The following is a 21,728-nucleotide window of genomic DNA, read 5'->3' as shown; positions in this document are numbered from 1 at the left end:
CATGCTGGGAAGCCCACAAGGGTCTCTGAAATGCCACCTCCTCCAGGTAGCCCCCTGGTGCCTCCTGCCTGGTGCGGCTCACAGCGCTATGAGAAGGTATCTGGCTTCCAGCAGGATGGCCACAGGAGCTGGTCTGTTTTCTTCTCCCTCTTACTCCTGCCTGCCACTTAACACATCTATCGAGTAAACTAAGGAGGCTCTTACAGAATTTAAATAATCTCATTTAGATTTTAAGGGTTTTTAGATAAGTCTAGCTGTTATCCTGGAAGAAACAGATATGCCTCCTGCTGAAACGCCTGTAGGAGGCCCGTGCCAGCTCCACACGCACAGCCAAGCTGCATGTGCCCCTGCCAGGGGCTCAGCCCCAGGCTGCTCGCCAGCTGAGGCTGAAAGGAGATAAGGAGAACACGACAGGAGGGGATGTGCTGCTAAGCGGGGCTGAGCCCTTTGAGTCAAAGGACATAAACTCCAAACAGAAGCATATTCCACAGCCCTGAGGGAGGCAGGCATCGGGTGGGCCCTAACCAGCAGCGCCGAGGTCCCGGGTCGAGGCCTTCCCTAGGTTTCCGCAGGTGTCAGTCCCGACTACGATCATACCTGGGGGGAGGGTCACTAAATGAACCTAGTGAGTTGAGCCCCACATTTTTACAAAGTGGACTAGAAGCACACGGAATAGAAAACAGGCACCACTCCTCATGAGAGTGAGAACTGGGCAGAAGCGGATGTAGCTGTTCGAGTGAAGCCTGTCGCAAACTAAAGCTTAATGTGTGTTGTGCTAAAAACACAAGTTTGGAAAGCGCTGATCTAAGCCATCCCGGGCAGCCTAGACATGTAAGGTTGTTGTCACCTTTGATGCGCAGTTCCCTACGCTTGCTGTTCCAGACTTCCTCCTTGCCTCTGGAGACCCAGCATGAGTCCCCCTGAGGTTGGGGGGACCGCGTCAGCTTCCTGCCTTATCTCGAGTCCCTTAAAAACCATTTTCTTTGCCTGACTATAAAGTAAAAACGCCCATCTTGGACAGAGAAGGGCTCAGGATCCCACCTGGACACCTCTTCTCACAGCTGCACCAAGCAGGTTGGCTGGTAGCCTCCTCCACTGAGGAAGTATGTGAGCTTCTGGACAGCAGCAGGAAAAGGTCCAGGTTCTCTGCCCGTGAGCCTTTTGGTTCTAACTCAACTCTCCAACTTTGTCTTCCAAAGGTCTCCGTTTTCACCCCAACCTCACTCTACATTCTAGGTACAGTTTCCTGCAGCCTCCCGATGCTCCACACACGTCCATGCTCCCTTCCCAGACTGTGCTCAGATGTCACCATGCTGGGAAGCCTCGCCCCACTTCCCAGGCAGGACTGGTGGCTGCCTTTGCTGCACAGTTCTATTCCCCGAACCCACTGACCTAACTAACAGTCACTAGACTAAGTGGGATCATACATTCAAATATGCTCTCTTCTGCTAAGTAGCAGGCTCAGGAAGACAGGAGCGGAGGCCTTCGTCATCCTTACCTGCCCATGACGTGGTATGTGTTAAGCATTCAAGAAACCTTTGTGGACAGAAAGAACACCTGCCTAAAATTAGTCCGTATGAGCTGTCTTAAAACTAAACCAGCCGTGTTGGCTTGTTGTCCTGTTCTGGTCTTCAATCCCTCATGCCTTCCGTCTTACTAATTTTGGTTTGCATTCTGAGAGGCAGCCAGGGGGATCTCTGTGTCCAAATGCACTTCCTCTTTTGCTTCAAAACCCTCACTATTTTCAGTGAAACAAGTCTCCCACCACTGCTGAGATTGGTTAGAATGGGCAAACACACACACACACACGCGCACACACACACACACACACACACACACACACACAACCCCAAACCAACCAAACAAACAAAAACCCAAGTCCTGATAATTTAGAAAGTATGAATTTGTCAGTATTCAACTCAAAACTGAGTCATTCTGGAAGCAACAGATGACCTTTCTTACTAGGGAGGAGAGGAAAGTTCTACTCGGAGCTGCAAGGCAGGAGAGGATGCTTGGGGGTGGGGAATCACTCAAGAGCTTTCAGAAGGAAGCAAGTGACTAAGATCCTTCAGATCTAGACTTTTTGCCAAAGAATCTTGGGTGTCGGGTTTCAGCTTAACATTCGTGCCACTGAAATACCAACCTCAAAATAAAACACTTCGTCAAACTGAGGGTTGTTGGTCTTCTTTTTCACTTTCGTCTTCTTTGCTTCCGATCTGTAATCGAGGGAGGAAGAATCAAAATTAAAAATAACACTTTTGATGCCAAATCTCTCAGCCTTGAGACTGAGCTATCAAATGCACAAGTAATTTACTGCCTTTATTTATCTTATAAATATTTCTGTTTGTCTCTAACCCCAGATGGTATGCAAATCAGGAACCTTTACTGAGCCAAAAATACCCAACATGAAGAACATAAAGGCTTTCTTTTTTTTTACGAAACAATTTTAGAGCAATAAAGCAAACAAAAGGAAGTCAAAGTTATACGTTCTACCTCACACAGAGCATCCTGTCTTCCTCTGACTGAGAAATCCTCACCATCAGTCCAGGTGCCTACTGCCCTCCCTCCAGGCCCGCCCGGAGGCTGTGGGCAGGGGCAGGAGATGGCTACTTGCCTGTATGGTCCTGCTAGTGTCACAGTGGCGTAAGGGTCACACTGCCCATTCACGATAGGGAGGCCTTGGCACTCGAGGATACTGAGGAGAGAAGCGGGAGGGATGGTCAGGAGCAGGAGATGAAGGGGCCACAGGCTGTCTCTCAAGGCCACTCTGGGGTCCGAGAAGGCAGCTGTTTTAACAGCTCAAGGCCAAGAGCCATGAGTTGTGGCACGGTGTTGGTCATCAACTGCCCAGAAGCTCCCATCTAATAAAGAGTAATCGATGCACCGATTAACCATCAGAAAACATTTGTGGGATGGGAGGAAGTGTGCATTGTGTTCAGGGTACAGGAGCTCCGGCTGAGGAGGACATGTTTCTGGTGATTTCCACGAGCAACGTCACTGCCTTCCCTCCCTAGGAGCCAGGCACTGCTTGAGAGCTTTACGCGACTCACACGTTGATCTCTCCAACAATTTTACAAAGTCATACTTTTGTTAAGTGCATGTTATAGGTGGGGAAACTGAGGCCCTGGCAACTTGATGGGGTTTACAGCTACTGTCTGTGCATAATCTCCATGCTGCATGTGCCTCTCAGCAGCAAAAGACCATTTCTCTAGCCCCTCACCGCCCGGCCTGTCTCAAGCTTCACGCATGCCTGATTCCACTGCAGGTCCAGGGCCAACTGTCTGGACTCATGGTTTTGTTTAAACTCTGTAACATAGTTATAGTAGCTCTTTATCTTCGTTACTAATTCTATCAGCTCTGTGATTCCTGGGTTTGTTTCTATGGACTGCAGGTCACCTTCTCCTGCTTCTGGCATATCGATTTTGAGGGGATGCTGGACATTGTGAATTTCATGTTGTTGGTGTCCAGATTCTGTTGTCATCTATAAAGAACAGAATTGCTGGACTTTGCACTGGTTGGCGGTTAAGGGGCTCTGGCTCTGGGCTGATTGTGGCAATTCTGGTCTGAAGCTTTATCCAGGGAGGCACCAGCAGCCTTTGTCTAGGGACAGTTTGGCCCCACAACACAGGCATGGCCTTCCTGGAGTCCATGATGAGTGTTTTGAGTGATAACAGGGCTCTGCTCCACTGGTGGGAATTCAAATGACTCCCAGCCCTGCAATGGGAGCCCTTTGTCTTACAGCCCCCATGCTCTGCCTGACTCTATGGTGTGTCAACCTGTACTTGTGGAGCAAGTACACTGGCTTGTGGAGTGCTGGGAAAAGTCCCCTCCTCTCCAGAACATGCCCACAGTGGCCTCAGACCCCTAACTCCAAACTCTGTCTCCTCGCCGACCTCTGGGCTCTGCATAAGACACCGCCCTGCCCTGTGTCACCAACACGCTTCCAGGACAAAAGCTGGATGCTGTGGTTCACCTCATCTGTTTCCCTTACTTGGGGGTCACAGAGCTAAGCTGTCAGCTGCCCCATGTCCAAAATGGTTCCCTTGTGCAGCGTCTGGCTCTTTAGCTGTTTGTGATAGGAGAAGGGGTCCAGTTCCCACTATTTCAGTGTGGTCAGAAGTGGAAGTCCTAACCCTCTTATTTGGATGTCGGTTCGGCTACATATGGATGCATAATCGTTTTCCCTCAGATATCTGAGTGCTCGTTTTTTTCTTTGCTGTTGGGAAGTTGAGGATAACCACGTTCTCTCATTCCTTCATTAAGTCAAGTGGCCTGCGATGCTTTGCCCTCCTGAGAAGACTTCGGGTTCCAACATTTTACCAGAATATTTCCTTCTGAGTAAGGGGTTTTGTTTCTTTTTGTTCCGCCTTCATGGCGTTTACGGCTCTTAGAGCTGACGCCACCCCTGTCCTGTGCTGGGGGTGGGGGGGTTCTCTCTAAATTTCTTCTCTCTCCATTTCTCTCCCATTTTCTTCTGGAACACGTGTTCTGTAAGGTTGGGCCTCATGGACTGATCCACTATTTCTATTAGCTTTCTCTAATATTTTTCAACTTTTTCTTTTTATTCTACTTCCTGGAGTATGCTTGCGTTTCTCTCCCAAATTACTGACTCGGTCTTTCATTATCTTCCTCCCTTTATTAACTCACCATTAAACAAATATTTATCCATCCATTAACTCATCGCTAAACAAGTACTTGTTGAGCTCTCACGCTCATGGCACATTTCCAGGAACTGAGGCGGAGCCATGAGGGGACGGAAGCTCAAGTCCAAAGCTCATGCCTGCGAAGCTCAGGTCTGCTTGGCCAGCACAGCAACAAACAGTATGACAGTGAGTAGGTAACAGGTGATTACTGAGTACGGTAATGCAAGGGAGGAAATAAACCAGATATAACAACAAAGAAATGCAGCGCGGCGGTCAACCCCTAGGGTAGTTGGGACCTCTGGGAGAAAGTGGCCCCTCAGGCTGAGGTCCTAAGGACAAGGACTCATCCATTATACATCAGGGGAGAGAGGGCCCCCAAAGGGCAGCAGCTCTGAGACAGGCAGCCAGAGGTGAGGGCAACAGCTTGCTCGGAAGGGATGAGGGGAGGTCTATGCTCCCTCTCCGTGCAAATGGTACACATTAATGCGAACGCATTTTTATTACATTTGGTTGTTGATCAGTAAGAAGATTTAGATGGTAGGTAGGTACACTGAGACATAACAGGTTTTTACGACCAACAACCTGGATGGCATTGCTAAACATCTAACAGGAGGCACTTCTTCTCAGTTGTATGTCTTAAAGACGAGCTGCCAGGTGCAGGGCCGCAGCCACCTAGATAGAACACATTCAGCTACTGTGTGGATGTCACGCTTTCACGCCTCTTAAAAACCAATTTGAGAAACGCTCTCTTCTCTAACTCAAAACAAAGCTTGGCTCCTGATAGCAGTTACATGAAGACATCTCGGGAGAAAAAGAAAAATCAATACCCTACCATCTGGCATGCAAAATGCACAAGCTAGGATAAAAACGGTGTTAGCCGGCATCGCACCCTCCTCCCCGCTGCGGGCATCACTTCATTAGCGCCCTAACAGCTTCAGCAAGATTACAGCTCAGCTGCACGGCCTGGAGATGGGGGCTGGCGCTCTCACCAGCTGCTGGGAGCACGTGAAGCCAAAGCTCCTTTTGCTTGAAAAGGTACATTCACACTCGGTGCATCTGCCCAGGCCTATTCTGCGCCAAAGAAATTTCAGAAACGTTCAGGAACGTTAAAGGTAAATAACGGGAGAAAATACAATATTTGCTGCACTGCCCATTCTTATGTCCTAGAAAGGACATTTCAAAACATACCAAGTGACCAAAACAATCCACTAATCTAGAATCTAAAGTACCAGAAATACGATATTTGTATTTATTTTTACATTTATAGATTTTGATATTCAACCTGACGCTTAAAAAATGGTTATGTCTCACAGAGTAAGAGCTTGCAGCTGTGAAATCTTGTTTCCATTTTTTTCCTTCCCTGGACATGGGCACGTGCCGGCACCGTCGCTTCCTGCTCCACTAGGAAGAAACACAACATTCCCACTGAGCTGGGCTGGTTGGTGTACAGCCGTGAGATGGCTGCAGAGACATCCTGGTGTGTGGTGACAAAGCACCATCTGCAGTCACCAGCAGAGGGCCCACCTCCTGGCCACCCAGCCCTCCACCCTTATGCTTTGCTTTGAAAGCCTTCCCGATCTTAGAAAGAGCCAGATATCAAAAGCCACTCAGCTGTTTATTCTTTCTGTAATTCCTTAATAGTAGAAAACAAGATCTTGATTGCTTTTGCGATGCTGGAAGCCTGAAAATAGGTAATTTCTCGGTTGGGTGACCCTCGAGGTGAAGCTGCTAGCAGACTGTGCCGCCTTCTCTGGCGACTGGCATCACAGAGTCTGGTGGCCGAGCAGGGCCCACTGCTCTGGTCAGGAGGAGTGGCTCAGCGAGCACTGGCAAGGCTGTCAAAAGGACTCTTGCAAGCTCTCACTCTTGTGAAGTAACAGAGTTCACAAGTGGGAAAGCACAAGAAACCTCACTCTTAGACAAAGCGGACAGGCACAGGATACCCAAGAGGAAGACCATTTACAGGGACAAGAAAGGAAGGGCTGTGAACGGGGGCAAACAAAGCTTGCCCTCGGCTCCAGCAGAGCCACGAACAGGCACACATGTGTTTTCCTTCTCCCCTGGTCTCCCGATACAAACAGAGGCTGCACTAGTGTTCTAAAGGAAGAGACTCAGGGTCCAAAGAAACAGTCACTAACAATCAACTCATTATCGATCCATAACATCATTTCCGCTCACTATGGCGTAGACACCTATGGCCCCAAAACACCTCCAGGTAACACTTGTCAAACTAAACCCAACACATGCAGAAGGAAGGAAATAATGAATAACAGAGCAGAGATCATGACATAGAGAATAGAAAAACAATCAGTGGACCCCAAAGTGAGGTCTTTGAAAAGATCAACAAAGTCGACAAATCATTAGCTAGACTGACCAAGAAAAAGAGAAGACTCGAATTATTAAAATCAGTAATAAATTCGAGAAGACTCGAATTATTAAATCAGTAATTACCTTACACAAACAAATAAGTTTTAAAAGAAATTACAGAATATCTAACTAAATGGAAAGACACTGTTCAGGTGTTGGAAGACTTAGTATTGTTAATTACCTAAACTGATCTACAGATTCAATAAAATTCTTATCAAATGCTAGCTTCTATTTTTGCAGAAATTAAAATGCTGATCTTAAAATTCACATGGAAATAGAAAAAGCTCAGAATGGCTAAACAATCGTGAAAAAGAAGGACCAAATTGGAAGACTCACATTTTCTGAATTCAAAAACTACTACAAATCTATAGTAATCTGTGAGGTACTGGCATAGTTACAGGCGTATAGTTCAATGGAACAGAACAGATTCCACACATAAGCTCCCACGTTTATAGTCCAGTGATTTTCAACAAAATGCCCAGACAGTTTGATAAGAAAGAAATAATGCTGGGACAACTGGACATTCAAATGCAAAACATAATAATAATACCAACCCCACCTCACGGTGTATGTAAATAAAAATCAACTCCAAATGTGTAGAAAACCTAAAAATAAGAGCTAAAAATACAAAAATCTTAGGAGGAAAATATAATCTCTATGATCTTGGATTAGAAAATGGTTTATTAGGTAGGTACCTAAAACACAAGCAACAAAAGAAAAAATAAATAAATTGAATTTCATCAAAATTTAAAACTTTCATATTATATAGAACACTATCAAGAAAGTGAAGACAACCAACAGAATAACAGAAAATATTTGTAAATTATATACTTGACAAGAGTCTCGTATCCAGAATATACGAAAAACTTACAACTTAATAATAAAAATGCTAATAACCCAATTGAAAAAATCAGTTAAGAACTTGAATAGACATTTCTTCAGAGAAGATACAGAAATGGCCAACAATGACAAGGATGGTCACCCTCATCGGTTATTACATTAAGAGAAATGTAAATCAAAACCACTTCACACCTACTAGGGTGTTTACAATAAAAAAGACGGCCAATAATAACAAGTGTCAGCAAGGATGTGGAGAAACTAGAGCCCTCGCACACAGTCAGTGGGTGTAAAATGGGGCAGCCACTGTGACAACCAGTCTGGCAGTTTCTCAAAAAGTTAAATATAGTTACAATATGACCCAGCAATTCTACTCGTAGGTATTTACTCAAGAGAAATAAAAATATGTTTGTAAAAAACTGGTACAAGAATATTCATAGCTGCATTATTCACAATAGCCAAAAAGTGAAAACAACACAAACGTCTATCAATGGATGATGGATAAACAAAACGTGGTATACCTGTGCAATGGAATATCATTCAGCCTTTAAAGGAATGAAGTTCTGACACATGCTAAAACATGGATGAATTTTGAAAACATCATGCTAAGTGAAAGAAGCCGGTCACAAAGGACCACATATTATATGGTTTCATTTATATGAAACCTCCAGTATAGGCAAATCCATGGACAGAAAGTACATCAGTGGTGCCAGGGGCTGGGCAAGGGAGCTGGAGGGTGGTGCTTACGGGGCTGGGGCTTCCTTCTGGGGCGATGGAAATGTTCTGGAACTAGACAGCGGTCAGGGGCGATGACTGAACAACCTTGCGAATAAACTACAATTATGCACTTTAAAAGGTGGAATTTTATGGTACGTAAAGGATTTTTTTTTTTTTTTTTTTTTTTTGTGGAAAAAAACGGAGGAGAGGTGAGGTAGGGAAAGAAAAGCCCTAGTCATTAGACACTGCTGACTTCCATGGTTGGAGAATACGAGCCCTTGTGGGACCCCCACTCTTTCTCCTTCACTGCATCTTTGTGGGGGACCCTTCTGCCCCGGGACTCTGAACAAAGCACACTAGAGTGTGTACACGTGTTTATTACTGTGTACTAGCAGGCGCGTGGTGGTATGAACTAGCATGTATGGGTATTAGCATGGGTACCAGTGTGTGCTGGCGTTTACTAGTGTATGTCCCAGTGCATACTAGATGTGTACTAGGAGTGTGGGTACTAGCACGTCTGCATGTGGGTACTGGAGTGTATACTAGTGAACGTGCTAGTGCGCGCTAGTGTATTCGAGTGTATGCCAGCGTGTATACTATCATGTGTGCTAGCACATGTGCCAGCGTGAGCTACTAGTGTGTGTACAATCGGGAGTGCTGTAGGTGTTAGTAAGCACTCGTATGTGTACTAACATGTGTACCAGTGTGTTATTGTGTACTAGGTGAGCCAGTGTGTGCTAGCGTGGGTATTAGCATGGGTGCTTGTGGTGTGTCGTGTATTAGTGTTTGTACTAGTATATACTAGTGTGTGCTAGCATTTTACTGGGTGTGCTAGCATTTGTGTGAGTGTCCACTAGGAAGCAGCGAGCAGGATCCCATCACACAGATGCAGGAACCGGGCAAACCTGAGGTTTTTTAACTAAAGAGACATCTGCACGGAAGTGCCCAGGAAGGTCGGCTCTGCACGCCTGGCTGGGGCCAGGATCACTACTTAAAAATTCCTCTGAAAAAAAAGAAATAAATAAAAATAAAAATAAAAATAATTCCTCCAAAGGCTCCCACCAACAGCCAGGGCCGGGACCACTGCCCATTTCCTCCACAGAGGCAGAACTGAGTCCCCAGTCCTCATGGCCACAATCTCAATGAAACACCCTGTCTCCTGTGGGTATGGGGCACATGTGGACACATTTACATATGCTGCCAGTTCCCAAAAAGTCATGCCCGGGGTTCAATGGGGACCTGGGGGCAATCACTGCTCAGTAACAGGTGCAGAGCCCAGAACTGAGGTTGCTCTGTGGAGGCAGGAGGCTGAGATGGTGACCAGGGGTGGGCAGGGGCCCACAGCCATCCTGAGATGCCTTCCTGCAGGCCACACCATTTACTGAGAGCCTAGGTGCTCGGGACCCACCTGCGAGCAGAAGGAACATGTCCTGGGCCCCACAAAGATGCATTCTAGAGAAGAAGTCAGTGTGAACAAAGTATGAGGAGATGAGGAGCATCAGTCTAAGGGACCAACACAGACCCTCAGCCCCAAGTCCAGGAGAGCCAAGAGGCAGTGCGGCTGGATGGGGAGAATGGGAGATGTGGTCAGGGAGGCAGGGGACATGGCAGTAGGGTAGGAGCAGTCTCTCCAAATGGAATTCTCATCAGCTGCTTCTCCAACCACGCTTCTCTGCTTCCCCTTCTCTCAGTCGATCCTAGCAAGCTAACGCCCTATGGGGCCTCCCTGGCCTCTGCTTCTCCCCCAGGCCTCCTCTTCCTCCCACTGGCCTATCAGTCCTGCCCCTCCCACAGGCCCCAGCGGATGCCTGTGTCCGAGAAGATATCTGGCCCTCCAGAACGATGCCATTTTGGTATGCGGCTTGTGTCCTGCACACTTGTTACATTGTGTGTGAGCTGTGCAAAGCCAGTGTCCTGCTGACATAAGAGCTGGTACATTGCTGCTCAGCACCCACACTGGTCCTTGGCACCGGACAGTCTCTGCAGAAAGGACAGGTATATGGACTAGTAAACAGCTGGGCCTCCCTTGGGGCAGCCAGGCCTGGACAAAGCGGCCCTCCTCACCAGTTAGGTGCCACCTGCACACCTCACAATAGCCTCCTGGCCCCCCATGGAGTGGAGCAAGACCAGGGTGACGGGCCCAATTCCCACATGTGAAAGAGGCCTGAGTCCTGCCAACATTCGCAGAACAGTCAGCAAAGAGAGGAAGCTTTTGTTTCCTCTCCAAGGCTCCTTCCCGCTCCGCTAGACAGGACGGGCCTTGTAAAATAAGCTGGAACACATCCAGCTGAGCACCTACGATGCGCTGGGCCCGGTCCCAAGTACTGCGGATGCACTGATGAATAAAACAGACCCAGATCTTGTCCTCAGGAATTTACATCCTAGGGGGACTGCATGAAATAACAGCTGTCCTCAACCATATGCACGCTGCAGTACCAAAGGGCACGGGGTAGGAACACAGAGGGCTGGCTGTGCCCTCTACAGACAGGGATGCCTCTTTGGGGACACTTGATCAGAGATCTGAATTAAGGGGTATCTGGAGGAAGGGCACTCCAGGCAGAGGGACACAGATGCAAAGGCCAAGGCAGGATAGGCTGGACGTGTGTGAGAACCCACAGGAAGGCGTGTCTGGGGTAATGTGGGCAGAGGGACCCTGTGCCCTCCTGTGCACACGTGAAAGGGATCAAACATCCACCTGCAGCACTAACAAAAACAGTTTGCAGCCAATCACCGGGGGACAGATCCTAGAACTTGGTGAGGCAGGTGGTGAACATCCTCATGACATTAAAACAGACATCTGAACAGAAAAAGTATCGACAAGAGCCACATTGGCACACAGATTTGAGAAAGCACTCCCAGAACAAATGCAGCTCATTTCCTTGCATAAATCTGAACCTAGTTAGAAAAACAGTGTTGGTGAGGCCCAGTCTTAACAAGGCATGGTCCAGTTATCAGCTGTCTGCAAGGATTGAAGATAGCCTACGTAGCCTGAGGCCGTAATGGTTCCAGGATCTGTTGGGGCAGCTGGCCTTTCCTCCCAGGAGACACAAGGATGTACAAAACCTTCCCAGTTCCCACCCTTACATCTTCTCAAAAAACAACTAATAATAATAATAATAATAAAAAACAGTCTGTGTATAAAGCACAACCCTGTGTTTCATAACAGAACCCCAAGTCCTTGGCCTGAGGTCCAAGTCAACGGCCTCTGGAGTTTCATGAGCCAGCAGTGGGAGTCTGGACATAGTGCACATCCACACTCGGTGGCTGCTGCCGCCGACAGGCGGTCCTGACTTTAGACACTTGTGTTCCTGGATACCACGATGAAACTCACACCCTAAGAAGACGCAGAGACCCGATGACTGTGGTGTCCTGGTTAGGTCACACATGGACTCAGTGATGGACGGACACTTCTACCCTCCATCACACAGATGTGGGCTGGACGGGCCACTCTCGGGACAGGGCTCCTCACGTTTCCTGTGTGTGCCCTCCTGGTTCCGTCCCCTACCCAGCCCGGTCCATTCTGTCCCCCTACTGCTAACCCGTACCTTCTTGTTTTATGTGAGGCCTGTGTTAAACAGCCTAATTCCTTTTTGAACAAGAAATAAATCTATCAGCAAACAAACAAGAAAACAGGCAGCTCTCTCCTCATGGCTCCAGGATCTGAGAGCACAGCAACTATTTTAAGAAGAACAGGAATAATGAAGGAGCTAAGGACAAAGCTTGCTGAACTCAACTCCCATGTCTTCCCCAGTCCCTAAGTTTCAGATAACGGGAGTTCTCGCCTCTTACACATCTTACACACGTCCTACACCGTGTCCTCTGCATGTTCTATAATGACAGCCCTGCAGGCGGAACTGACCAGAGGCCATCTTCCAGCCATGGGACGATGAATGCAAATTGTGGACCCTCTCAGACAGTGGCCAACGGCGGACACTCCTCACTGCCTTCTGGTAGGTCAGAGGGAATGAAATCCTAAGGCTGAACTTGGAGTCCTTGCCAGCATTTCCTAAGCCCAAGGAAAGGGCACACTCACCAGGCATTTTGGAGTAGAAGGAGTACTAGCTAGCTTTGGGGTCAGAGGTCTGAGTTCAGGCCTTAGCTCTGCCATCTGGCCTCCGGCAGGCCACCTCTCCATTTCCTCACTTGGAACACCAGAGCACAACACTAACCACTTTTCCTAAACGCCTACAGAATAACTGGCTATTTATAAAACTCAACTAAGTCACCTCTAGGATGAGCATTTGCTGTAGTGAGTACATTAAGAATGCGCCAGAACCTCTGAAAATAATATCAGCTTGGGGAATAACCAAGTCTGGGAATTCCAATTAATCTGAAAATCAATAACCCGCCCCATGCCTAGGGGGTCAGACTCGTGCCTGGGCGGACTCGTGCCTTACCGCGTGGCCAGCTTATGGGAGACGACACCCGTGTCGGTGATGACTTCACTCAGCCTCAGCTCCAGGTGGACCTTGCCCTGAAAGGCACAAGGACAGAGGGTCACGGGGGAACGGCCAAGCACAGCGGAGAGCTGCAGTCTCCACTCACAAACGCGTGGGTAAGCCTGACCCTGCACGGCGTCCACCACACTTCCACCCACCCCCGCCTAGAGTCCAGTGACTAGGACGGGGCATGGCTCCCCGAGAGCCTTAAAGGTTCCAGCCCAGGACGCACAATAGGCTCCCTACTCGGCTGACAGCAAGCTCCTGTTTCAGAGAAAAAAAGAGCTCAAAATGAGCAAGAAAAGGGTAGTCGAGAAAGCGCATCCCAGTTTGTTTGCTTTAGGTTGTGTTCTTTTACATAACTTGGGTCGGTAGTCTGACGCCCTGAAGCTCAGGGGTAGATTTGGGAAGTTCTCTGCCCAGACATCTTGTCGCTTCTGCGTCCTTGGTGAGGACTGGATCCGAGGCCAGGGAGCCTCAGTCCTGCTCTTCAGGCAGGAAGCTAATGCGCACAGATATTTGTAGAAGGAAGGGGAGCAGAGGTAGCTGGAGTAGCGAGACAGAACCGGTGCTGTAGTCCTACTGGTGTCTATGCAAAGGGTCATACCTGCTGGAGGACAGAGCAAATGGGTAAGGAGGGCACCAGCAGGTCATCATCAGGTTATCACAGGGGGTTATGAGAGGAAAGGGGAGAAAGGGGCCATGAGGAAAAGGAGAGGAAAGACCTGCTCCTAAAAAACAAAACAAAACCAAACTCCAACTCAATAGATGTGAGGCACACTTATGTGAGAGTATATATTATAAGGTTGAAGTTAGAATTATTTTTCATTAGGAAAGAGAGGCTGAAGTGAATAATCTCCAGGGTCCTTTCTGACTGAAACGTCAGGAAAGCCTTTCGAAGGCTGCCTTGTCTCTGAATAGTCAGGACCCTGGGATGGGACAGGGCGTCAGATGGAGCAGGTAGGACAAACGGGGAGGGCGAGGACAGGACAGCTCAGCCGGCTCCCGCAGTGGCTTGAGCGCTCCTGTCACTTCTGTCCTGCCAGTTCTCCTGGGCAGCTCCAGAGACACCTGTTGTCTGCCCCACCAGGTGCGCACTAGCCCTGTCCCTAACACCAGAGCAGCCGCTCTGCTCCTCATACCGCTGGCATTCCAGTACACTGTCCGCATGGCCCGTGTCTGCGTCTCCCCGGTGCCCAACCTACGTGAGAACCTTGGATGAGATGGCTCCCTGTCACCCCCAACCAGGACCTCGGGGCATCCGTGTGGAGAATGTGCTGGCCTTTTATGCATAGAAACCCCTAGTTCCGCACTTGGCCTGTGAGAAACCATCTGGCCAACAACACACGATTTTTGGATCTATCTCCCCAAGTCACTATTCTGAAACCACCCAACTCTTCTGCCTAAGGACAGGCAGTTTTCAAGAGATGCACAGATTAAAGGAGCACTGCTCTCCTTGCACCTGCAGGTTCTACGCTTGAACTCTGAACCACTGGAGCATTTCACCAAAATGTTGGTAGCACTGATTATTAGAAAAGGATGGGTGCCATCTCGCTGGAGGATGAGGGAGAGATGGTCATCTGAGGGTTCCCCGCACTCAGACTTTAACTTCCAGTTAACACCTGACCCCACGTGGAAACACCGCCGGTGTCTTTTGACAAGAGGCAATACAACCCTCTTACTCAGAAAATAAACAAGAACCTAGGATCTGGTGATGGGATAGGTCAGGGGAGATACCTCTCTGCTTTGAGTCTGGGTTCATTTCCTTCACCCTGGCCCATCTTGACTCCCCTCTTGTCCCCTCTGTCCCTAAGAGCCCTTAGCGGACAGGTGCGGTTTTGAAAAGTATGTGGTGTTATAAACACCAGTCCACGAGTTCCCCCAAGAAAGCCTTTCTGACTCTAAGCAAACCAGCTCCTACCTTTGATGGGCTCCAGCACTGCCAAACCCTGAAACAAGTGGCTGTCCCCAGACACCACAGTACTGAGCCCTGTTTTGCAGTTTGGTGGGGAGGTTGGCTTCGAGGATTCTCCACAAGATGTGGCAGAAGCAGCTGCCACGCCCACAATGCTGACAAAGGAGATCTGATGGGGATGGGGTGCCCCTGGGCTCCCTGACAATACAAACTCGAGAACCACAGGCCTCCCCTGGGGGAGACAGGCCCTAAGAAACTCAAACCTCGGCCTGGGCACACATGGCAGCAGCCTGCCCACACCGCTCACCGGCTGGGGACAAGGCCGGTTACTGTCTTTTGGGGCCTTTTCCTCACGTGCAGGACAAAGTGGTCACAGGGAGAGTGGGAACGATGGACAGGCAGATGCCCAGTGGTCCTGGAAGCAGGACCAGGCCACCCCACCACATCTGCGTGACCCTGTGCAACACGTAGTGTCCTGAGCATAGAATCAGTATCTGCAAAGGGTTTTGACTGCTGCCTGTCACACGTGGGAATTCCAGGAGCACTTGCCAAGAGACAGTCTGCCCGAGGCAGTTGGCTTCCCAAGGGAACCAGTGGCTCAGTTTAAACAGAGTCCTTGAGAGCTTCTTCCACCCTGGAAGCGTCTCTCATCTGACAAGTGCGCCAACGGAAGACTCCAGGATGCGGCATTTACCCTCGCACGTGTCTGGGCCTGGTCCTCTTGGCTGACCTCGCTGAGCTCTAAGCAAACCCTCAGGGCCTGTAACTGAGGAAGGTGCCTCAGAGCCATGTCGGCTTTGTGAAGGTCGTGGGGGTGAGAGATATGCCCAAAGTGACAGCAATGATGCTGACAGCGCTGATTTCCTACGGCTCCCTTTCACTGAGCACCAGCCAGCATTTACAGCTTTCTGAATTATCCCGTAATTCTCAGCACATCCATGAAGCTGCATTGTCATCTTCTGCTAAGATGAGAGAGAACACTGAGGCTTACAGCAACTAACCACCTGCCTTCTGAACAATACACATGTGAACAATCTTCAATAAAGCATGGTTCTTCCCCTGCCTTCTCAGATGCACTGGCCGTCAACTCTTGCGTGGCTTAATTTTTAACATTGGCAGTGGCCATTCAGACTGATGTTTCACTAATTCATTTTAACGGTCTTCTGAGAAGCAAAAGAATGTAGCTGGGGTTTCATAGAGCCCCACTGCTGATGCCCGGGCTCGCCGTCCTGTTTCCTGTTTTTTCCAGAAGAGGACGACATGTCCACATCAGCAGACCCTGTGACGGCTCATGTTTCCTCTCTTAAGGCAAACACTTCCTTATACCAAGGTGGCAGATGTTGTCAGCTAATTTGTGTTGGTACCATTCTCTGGTGATTTGGGAGAGGATAACATGAGTTAAAACAAAACCGTACAAACACTGTGCATAACCGAAAGGACTTTCTCCCCAGAAGTTAACTCAACTGATCTGCAGTTCAGAAGTTCACGTCTGTTGTTATGCAGTGTCACTGACGGTTCAGGTGATGCCTCACACAGTGTGGGCATCACACCACCTCCAACCCAGCACAAACAACCCAGCCACAAATGCCGACGCCCAGAGACACTGAGGGCTACACCCTCCAACTCAGGGCAGGCAGGAAATTCAGGTTCTAGGCTCAGCCTCTGCACAGCCGGCATCTGGGCTCACAGAACACCAGATAGAGACCTGCCAGGCTGAGCTACTACTTGCTCAGTTACACACAGCGAGGTAAGTGGAGGGGAAGGAAGGAGGCCTGACCTTGCCCTCTATGTCCTGCAACTCCTTAAACCCTTCGAAAAACTCAGCTGCTGACATTGATTGCTTGGGAACTTCTTCAAATAGGATTGTCTGACACATGCATCAAATTCCTAGAGATGATCAGGACGTGGCTGCTAGGTTTGCCGTGATGGCTCACTGGCATTCTTTTCTGAATATATATTTTCTTAACAAGTTTACTAAAACAAAACAAAGCACAAAGCAGAGCTTAGTGGCTGCCAGGCATCGCTGGAGGAGTTAGGGAAGGATCCCCTGGCGGTTCAGTGAGGGGGGCCTGCTTGGATGATGGCTAGGAGACTGTCTCCCTCCCCATTCAATACCAAGAAGGACCCAAGGCATGAGAAGAAGAGAACCTTTCCAAACTCAAGCAAATGTTTTGGCAATCATGACTGGCTGTGCAGTACAGAGCACATTTCAGGCTCGTTCCTGCAAATAACCTTGTTCTGTGAGCCACCTAGGGTCAGGGAAGGAGCTGAAGCAACTAATCATTTTTAATAAAGTGATTTATCAGAGACTTAAACATCATCGGCTCCAGAAGGAAGCAAGGTATTTTTTAAATCGTCTTTTCCCCCCATTTCTGTGACTCGTTGATCTCTCGTTGACCCTAGTTTTGTGATACTTTCTTTTGGACACATGCCTTTTACTGTGAATTATAGAGCAGATGGATTTAAGAAATTATATACTATCCTCTGCCCTTTTAAAAATTGTAAATGTGACATTTCAAAATGAAAAGTTGGCTGTAGGGCAAAGATCATAATTGCACTTTTAAAAGCCAGTTTTGAATCTGGGGAGCATTGCTCCTCTTGGGGGTATGACCACTTTTTGAGTGGGCACCCTAAGAACTAACTACCCAGCACAACGCTGGGACTTCGCAGGCAATCAACGAACATCATCCTTCCTCTTCTCTTCATGGTAATAATGACGATACAGTTCCCTTTCGAAATTCACAAATACCTAGGAAATTGGTCCAGTGAGAGTTAGTATCCCATCTCGTAGATGATATGGATCAGGCTCAGAAGGGCAAGGGACTTATCCATAGGCCTAAAAAGTGCAACAGTAATGAAATAGTGCAAATATTACACACAGCCATACGATGAAGCCACGCATCCATGTTCATAAAATTTGTGGTAACAAAGCAGTTCTGGATCTTGATTGTGGTGGCGATTACACAAACTTACACATGATAAACTGCACAGGATACAAATGTACACACATGTGCACACACATGCAATCAACTGCATAGAAGACGCACATGCACTTGTGCACATATACCCACATACACACATGCATGGACACACCGATACACGTGTGTACACGTAAAACTGGTGAGATCTGAATGAGATCTGTGTATTATGAGGCTGTCAGCATCCTGGCCGTGCTCCTGCTCTAGTTACAAGGGATGCCACCATGGGGGAAGGGAGGGCAAGGAACACAGGCCTTTATTCACTGTTTTTAGTCTTTCAGTATAAATAGGAGAACGGACAATTTGCTAATCATTATTCTCTGCCTACTTTTGTGACTTCCTATGAATCTGTAACCATTTCAAAATTAGAAGTAAAAAAAAAGGCAAGAGAAAAGAAAAGTTATACTTGTCAATGAAATCCCACTTGAATCTGGGGGTAACACAGTAGGAAGAGCGTGGTGAAGACACCGCTACAGGATGCTCTCAGAAGCCCTCCGCTTACGCTGCCATTGGCTGTGCTACTTCAGAATAAAACTGACGGGGAAGGCTGTCAGAACGAAAACCAGGAACGGTTACAGAGCGCCATCTCAGAGCACATCGCTTCTGGAAACTTCTGTCTAAAGATGAGATTTCCAAGTCATCCAAGCAGGTGCAGTTGGTTGTTGTATTCCTGGTGTCAACATTCATCTTCACTGTTAGAACAGTTTTTCAACTTTGGACAGGGTTTGTAATTCTGTAGTAATTACACTGTCTTCTAATCTCTACAGCAAGTGTGGGCCCTTGGTCGGAATTAATTAAATGTGAAGCACCATTATGATGCCTCTCTGGCTCAACTCAACACTTCCTCTGGCTGCCTCCTTGTCAATTTGTGGATCCATCCCTATGGCCACCAGGTCCTGTGCATACCAGGACTTAAGAGGCAGAATCCCTGAAACCCTGCCTTTACCCTCAGAGCCCAGCTGAGGCCGAGGGTCCAGGGGAAAGCATGAGGCATGAGGTCTCTAAATGCTGGACAGAACCTCTGGAGTGTGGTGTGCCAGACGGCGCCGAGGAAGTCCTCCTGCAACGTGTCAGGCACTGGCCGGCTGTTCACAAAACCCCACTTTACAGAGGAGACTGAAGCTTGGAGAGAACCATCCTTGGCATATTTCACAAGTAGATGGGGACACCAAGCTCTGAGCCAGGCCTGCCTATGCCAGAGACCCTGTGCCCAGCCACATACCCCTGCCAAGCCTTGGCGTCCCACAGGACCCACCAATAAAAAAGCTCGTGCATCTCAGTGTCAGGGCCATTGTGCCGTCTGGTCTTGGCTCCCAGTCTTGGAATTCTAGACACTGGCATGAGTTTAAGAACAGGCTTGACTGGAAACCACACAAGCCAGGGTCACAAGAGAAGAGAAGATGCAGCTGTCCCTCTGATGGGTGTTCGGGTACTCTCTGGGATGCTCAGCGTGAGGAGTGATCCCAAGTTACTGGCAAGTCCAAGAGCAGTCTTGTAGGGAAGGGTTGGGAACCTGGAGCCCTGCAGTCTCACCTGCCAAGGGGAGAAACCCCCAGTCCTGGGGGGCGGCTCCTTCCACAGGACAGGGGGGTCAGTCCCAGCTAGCGCATTTCCCATGCGAGCCAGGGTGAGCCTAGGACGCTTCACACAATGGGAACCTCATCAGAGTGGTCACTCCTTTTAACTCTAAATCCTCCTTTGCTGAGTGTGGAGAGCTTGAGAACACATTCAATGACCTCCAGCAAACACAGGGACCTGCAGCATGGAGTCCTGCGTGCACTTCTCACCTCATATCTTTATTTTTTCTTACCCATATTTTCTCTTCACCTTCAATTTGTTATTGTCCTTTCATAGTTTGTATTTTTAAAAGCTGCTTCAATCTGTATGACAAAGTGTGACAATAACGAATTGAATAAACAAAATTAACAAGCCTATCCTTACTATAAATAGGAGGACACAATGTGATAACCATCAGTCTCTGTTAAAACCAAAACCCTGTTTATCTTTCTTAACCACATAGTCTCTCCTACTCCCAAAGGCCTCCAGTGTTCCATGGGCTCCAGTGGAGGTCTCACCTGTACTTCTGAGTCGGCGTCGACATGCTGCAGCTGGAACCATGTGTCCCTGTTGTGGTACTTCTGTAAGTCCTCCTTCTGAATGGCCACCTTCCCTAAAACATACAACACAGAGGAAAAGCAGGCATGAGAGGGAACAAATCTTCCAGACCCAACAAGGTTCACAAGCAGAAATCTCCCATTACCACTACCAATCACTTCAAACAATATAATGCAAAACAGACAATCGAGTAAACTGATAACGCCATGTTATCTTCCTTCTGGTACGGTCAATACATGACACATCTCATCTTGAAGGTGCCCATGTCCTGCCCACTAGCAGAACACATCTCACACGTGACTTGTCTCGGTGGTTGCCAATCTGCCTGCTCTCAGGATGGACGCACAGCCTGAGTTTAGACAGCACCCACCTTTTATAAGCATCTTCACTCTGTACATTACGCAAGGTGGTTGTAGTGAGGTGGGGACAGTAGTGGGGTATTTTCTACAGACAGGGAAACGGCTCTGCCAGGCATCTGCACAGTGAACTGCTCAGGATCTGGGAGGAATGCAGGATGGGGGTGAGGGAGAAAGCAGTGAAGGCCAATGCTAGGCCATTCAGGCAGGGAGACCTGGACACGCCACACCACCAGCACCTCCTGACGCGACACCTCCATTGCAAAGTGGGGATAGGGCAGTGCTTGCTTGGTAGGGCTTTGATGAGGATTTCATGGAAATGTGTGTGTGTGTGTGTGTGTGTGTGTGTGTGTGTGTGTGTACTGGTATGACCTATAGCTTAGAATACACAAGTGTGCATATTTAGGTTATACAGTGTGTGTGCAAACACATACATGTGAGCATACTCCGCTTAATGTGTATGCACATGTGTGCCTATGCATATTCCACTTACATAGTCTGTGCATGCTGTGTGCACAGTCAGTTTAGCTAGTGTACATATGTATGTGTGTATATTTAACCTATATAGCATGTGTGCATGTGTGCGCATGTCAGATCCGTAGTCACGATGGCACATCTAGGTACTCAGGTTACTTCGCAGCAACAAAAGAAACTCAGGATGCAGCTAGAATGAACCATCACCCTCCTATTGCCCACCTGGGTCTATGAATCAGTGTCTCTCAAAGTGTCTCATCAAAACATCTGGAGAGTTTCCTAAAATGCATGTTCCTGGGCCCTATCCCAGTTGGAGGGAACAGAATCTCTGTTATGGGGTCCTGGAATCTTCATTTCCAAGCCCCAAAAGAACTTTTGTGGGCCCCAGAGTTTGCGGATGTCCACTCTAGATAGTTTTACAATCCGTACATAGGCTGGGTACTTCGGAGCTAGAAGTTCAGTGAAAATACACATATATGCATTATGTTATATACATGCATATATGTATTTTTATGTGCAGCTTTTGTTTCCCTGCCTTTCTTCCATTATTTCCTCTTCCCCAAACATCCTTGCCCCTTGAGGTCCCCCTGCAATGTCGCCTGCTCTTAGGTGCTCCCCTGAGACTGTTCTGTTTCCAAATGCTCACACGAGACTTTACTAGGGTCTCCACCCAATCTGTTCCAAGACGAGAGATTTAAGGAAAAGAAGAGGATGTTCTGCTGTTTGGTGCTGTGGGAGTTCAAGACATGCCACCTCAAAATATGTCACTTTGGCACCAAGATGACTTAAGCTGAAGGTAAATGAGAATCGACAGATGCAGAATCGACAGAGCCCTGCCAGAGCTCCCCTTATCTGACCACGAGCACAAACTGCTGAGAAATAAGGGT

General features: G+C 48.2%; 1 protein-coding gene across 3 annotated transcripts in view; it reads right to left on the bottom strand.

Moving 5' to 3' along the window:
- RASA3 (RAS p21 protein activator 3) overlaps positions 1 to 21,728 on the bottom strand; it is a 120,061-nt gene that overhangs the window by 26,922 nt on the left and 71,411 nt on the right. For all 3 annotated transcript variants that reach the window (XM_016151967.2, XM_016151966.2, XM_016151968.2), the window contains 4 exons: positions 19,972 to 20,066; positions 12,962 to 13,038; positions 2,615 to 2,695; positions 2,144 to 2,216 (listed from right to left, as the gene is read on the bottom strand). In XM_016151967.2, the coding sequence (XP_016007453.1) occupies positions 2,144 to 2,216; positions 2,615 to 2,695; positions 12,962 to 13,038; positions 19,972 to 20,066 (326 nt within the window). The remainder of the gene's footprint in view (positions 1 to 2,143; positions 2,217 to 2,614; positions 2,696 to 12,961; positions 13,039 to 19,971; positions 20,067 to 21,728) is intronic.

Source organism: Rousettus aegyptiacus, unplaced genomic scaffold (genome assembly GCF_014176215.1).
Source record: "Rousettus aegyptiacus isolate mRouAeg1 unplaced genomic scaffold, mRouAeg1.p scaffold_m13_p_11, whole genome shotgun sequence".
NCBI classification, from domain to species: Eukaryota; Metazoa; Chordata; class Mammalia; order Chiroptera; family Pteropodidae; genus Rousettus; species Rousettus aegyptiacus.
The sequence above is the reverse complement of the archived record's forward strand: the minus strand, read 5'-3'. Positions and strand labels throughout refer to the sequence as shown.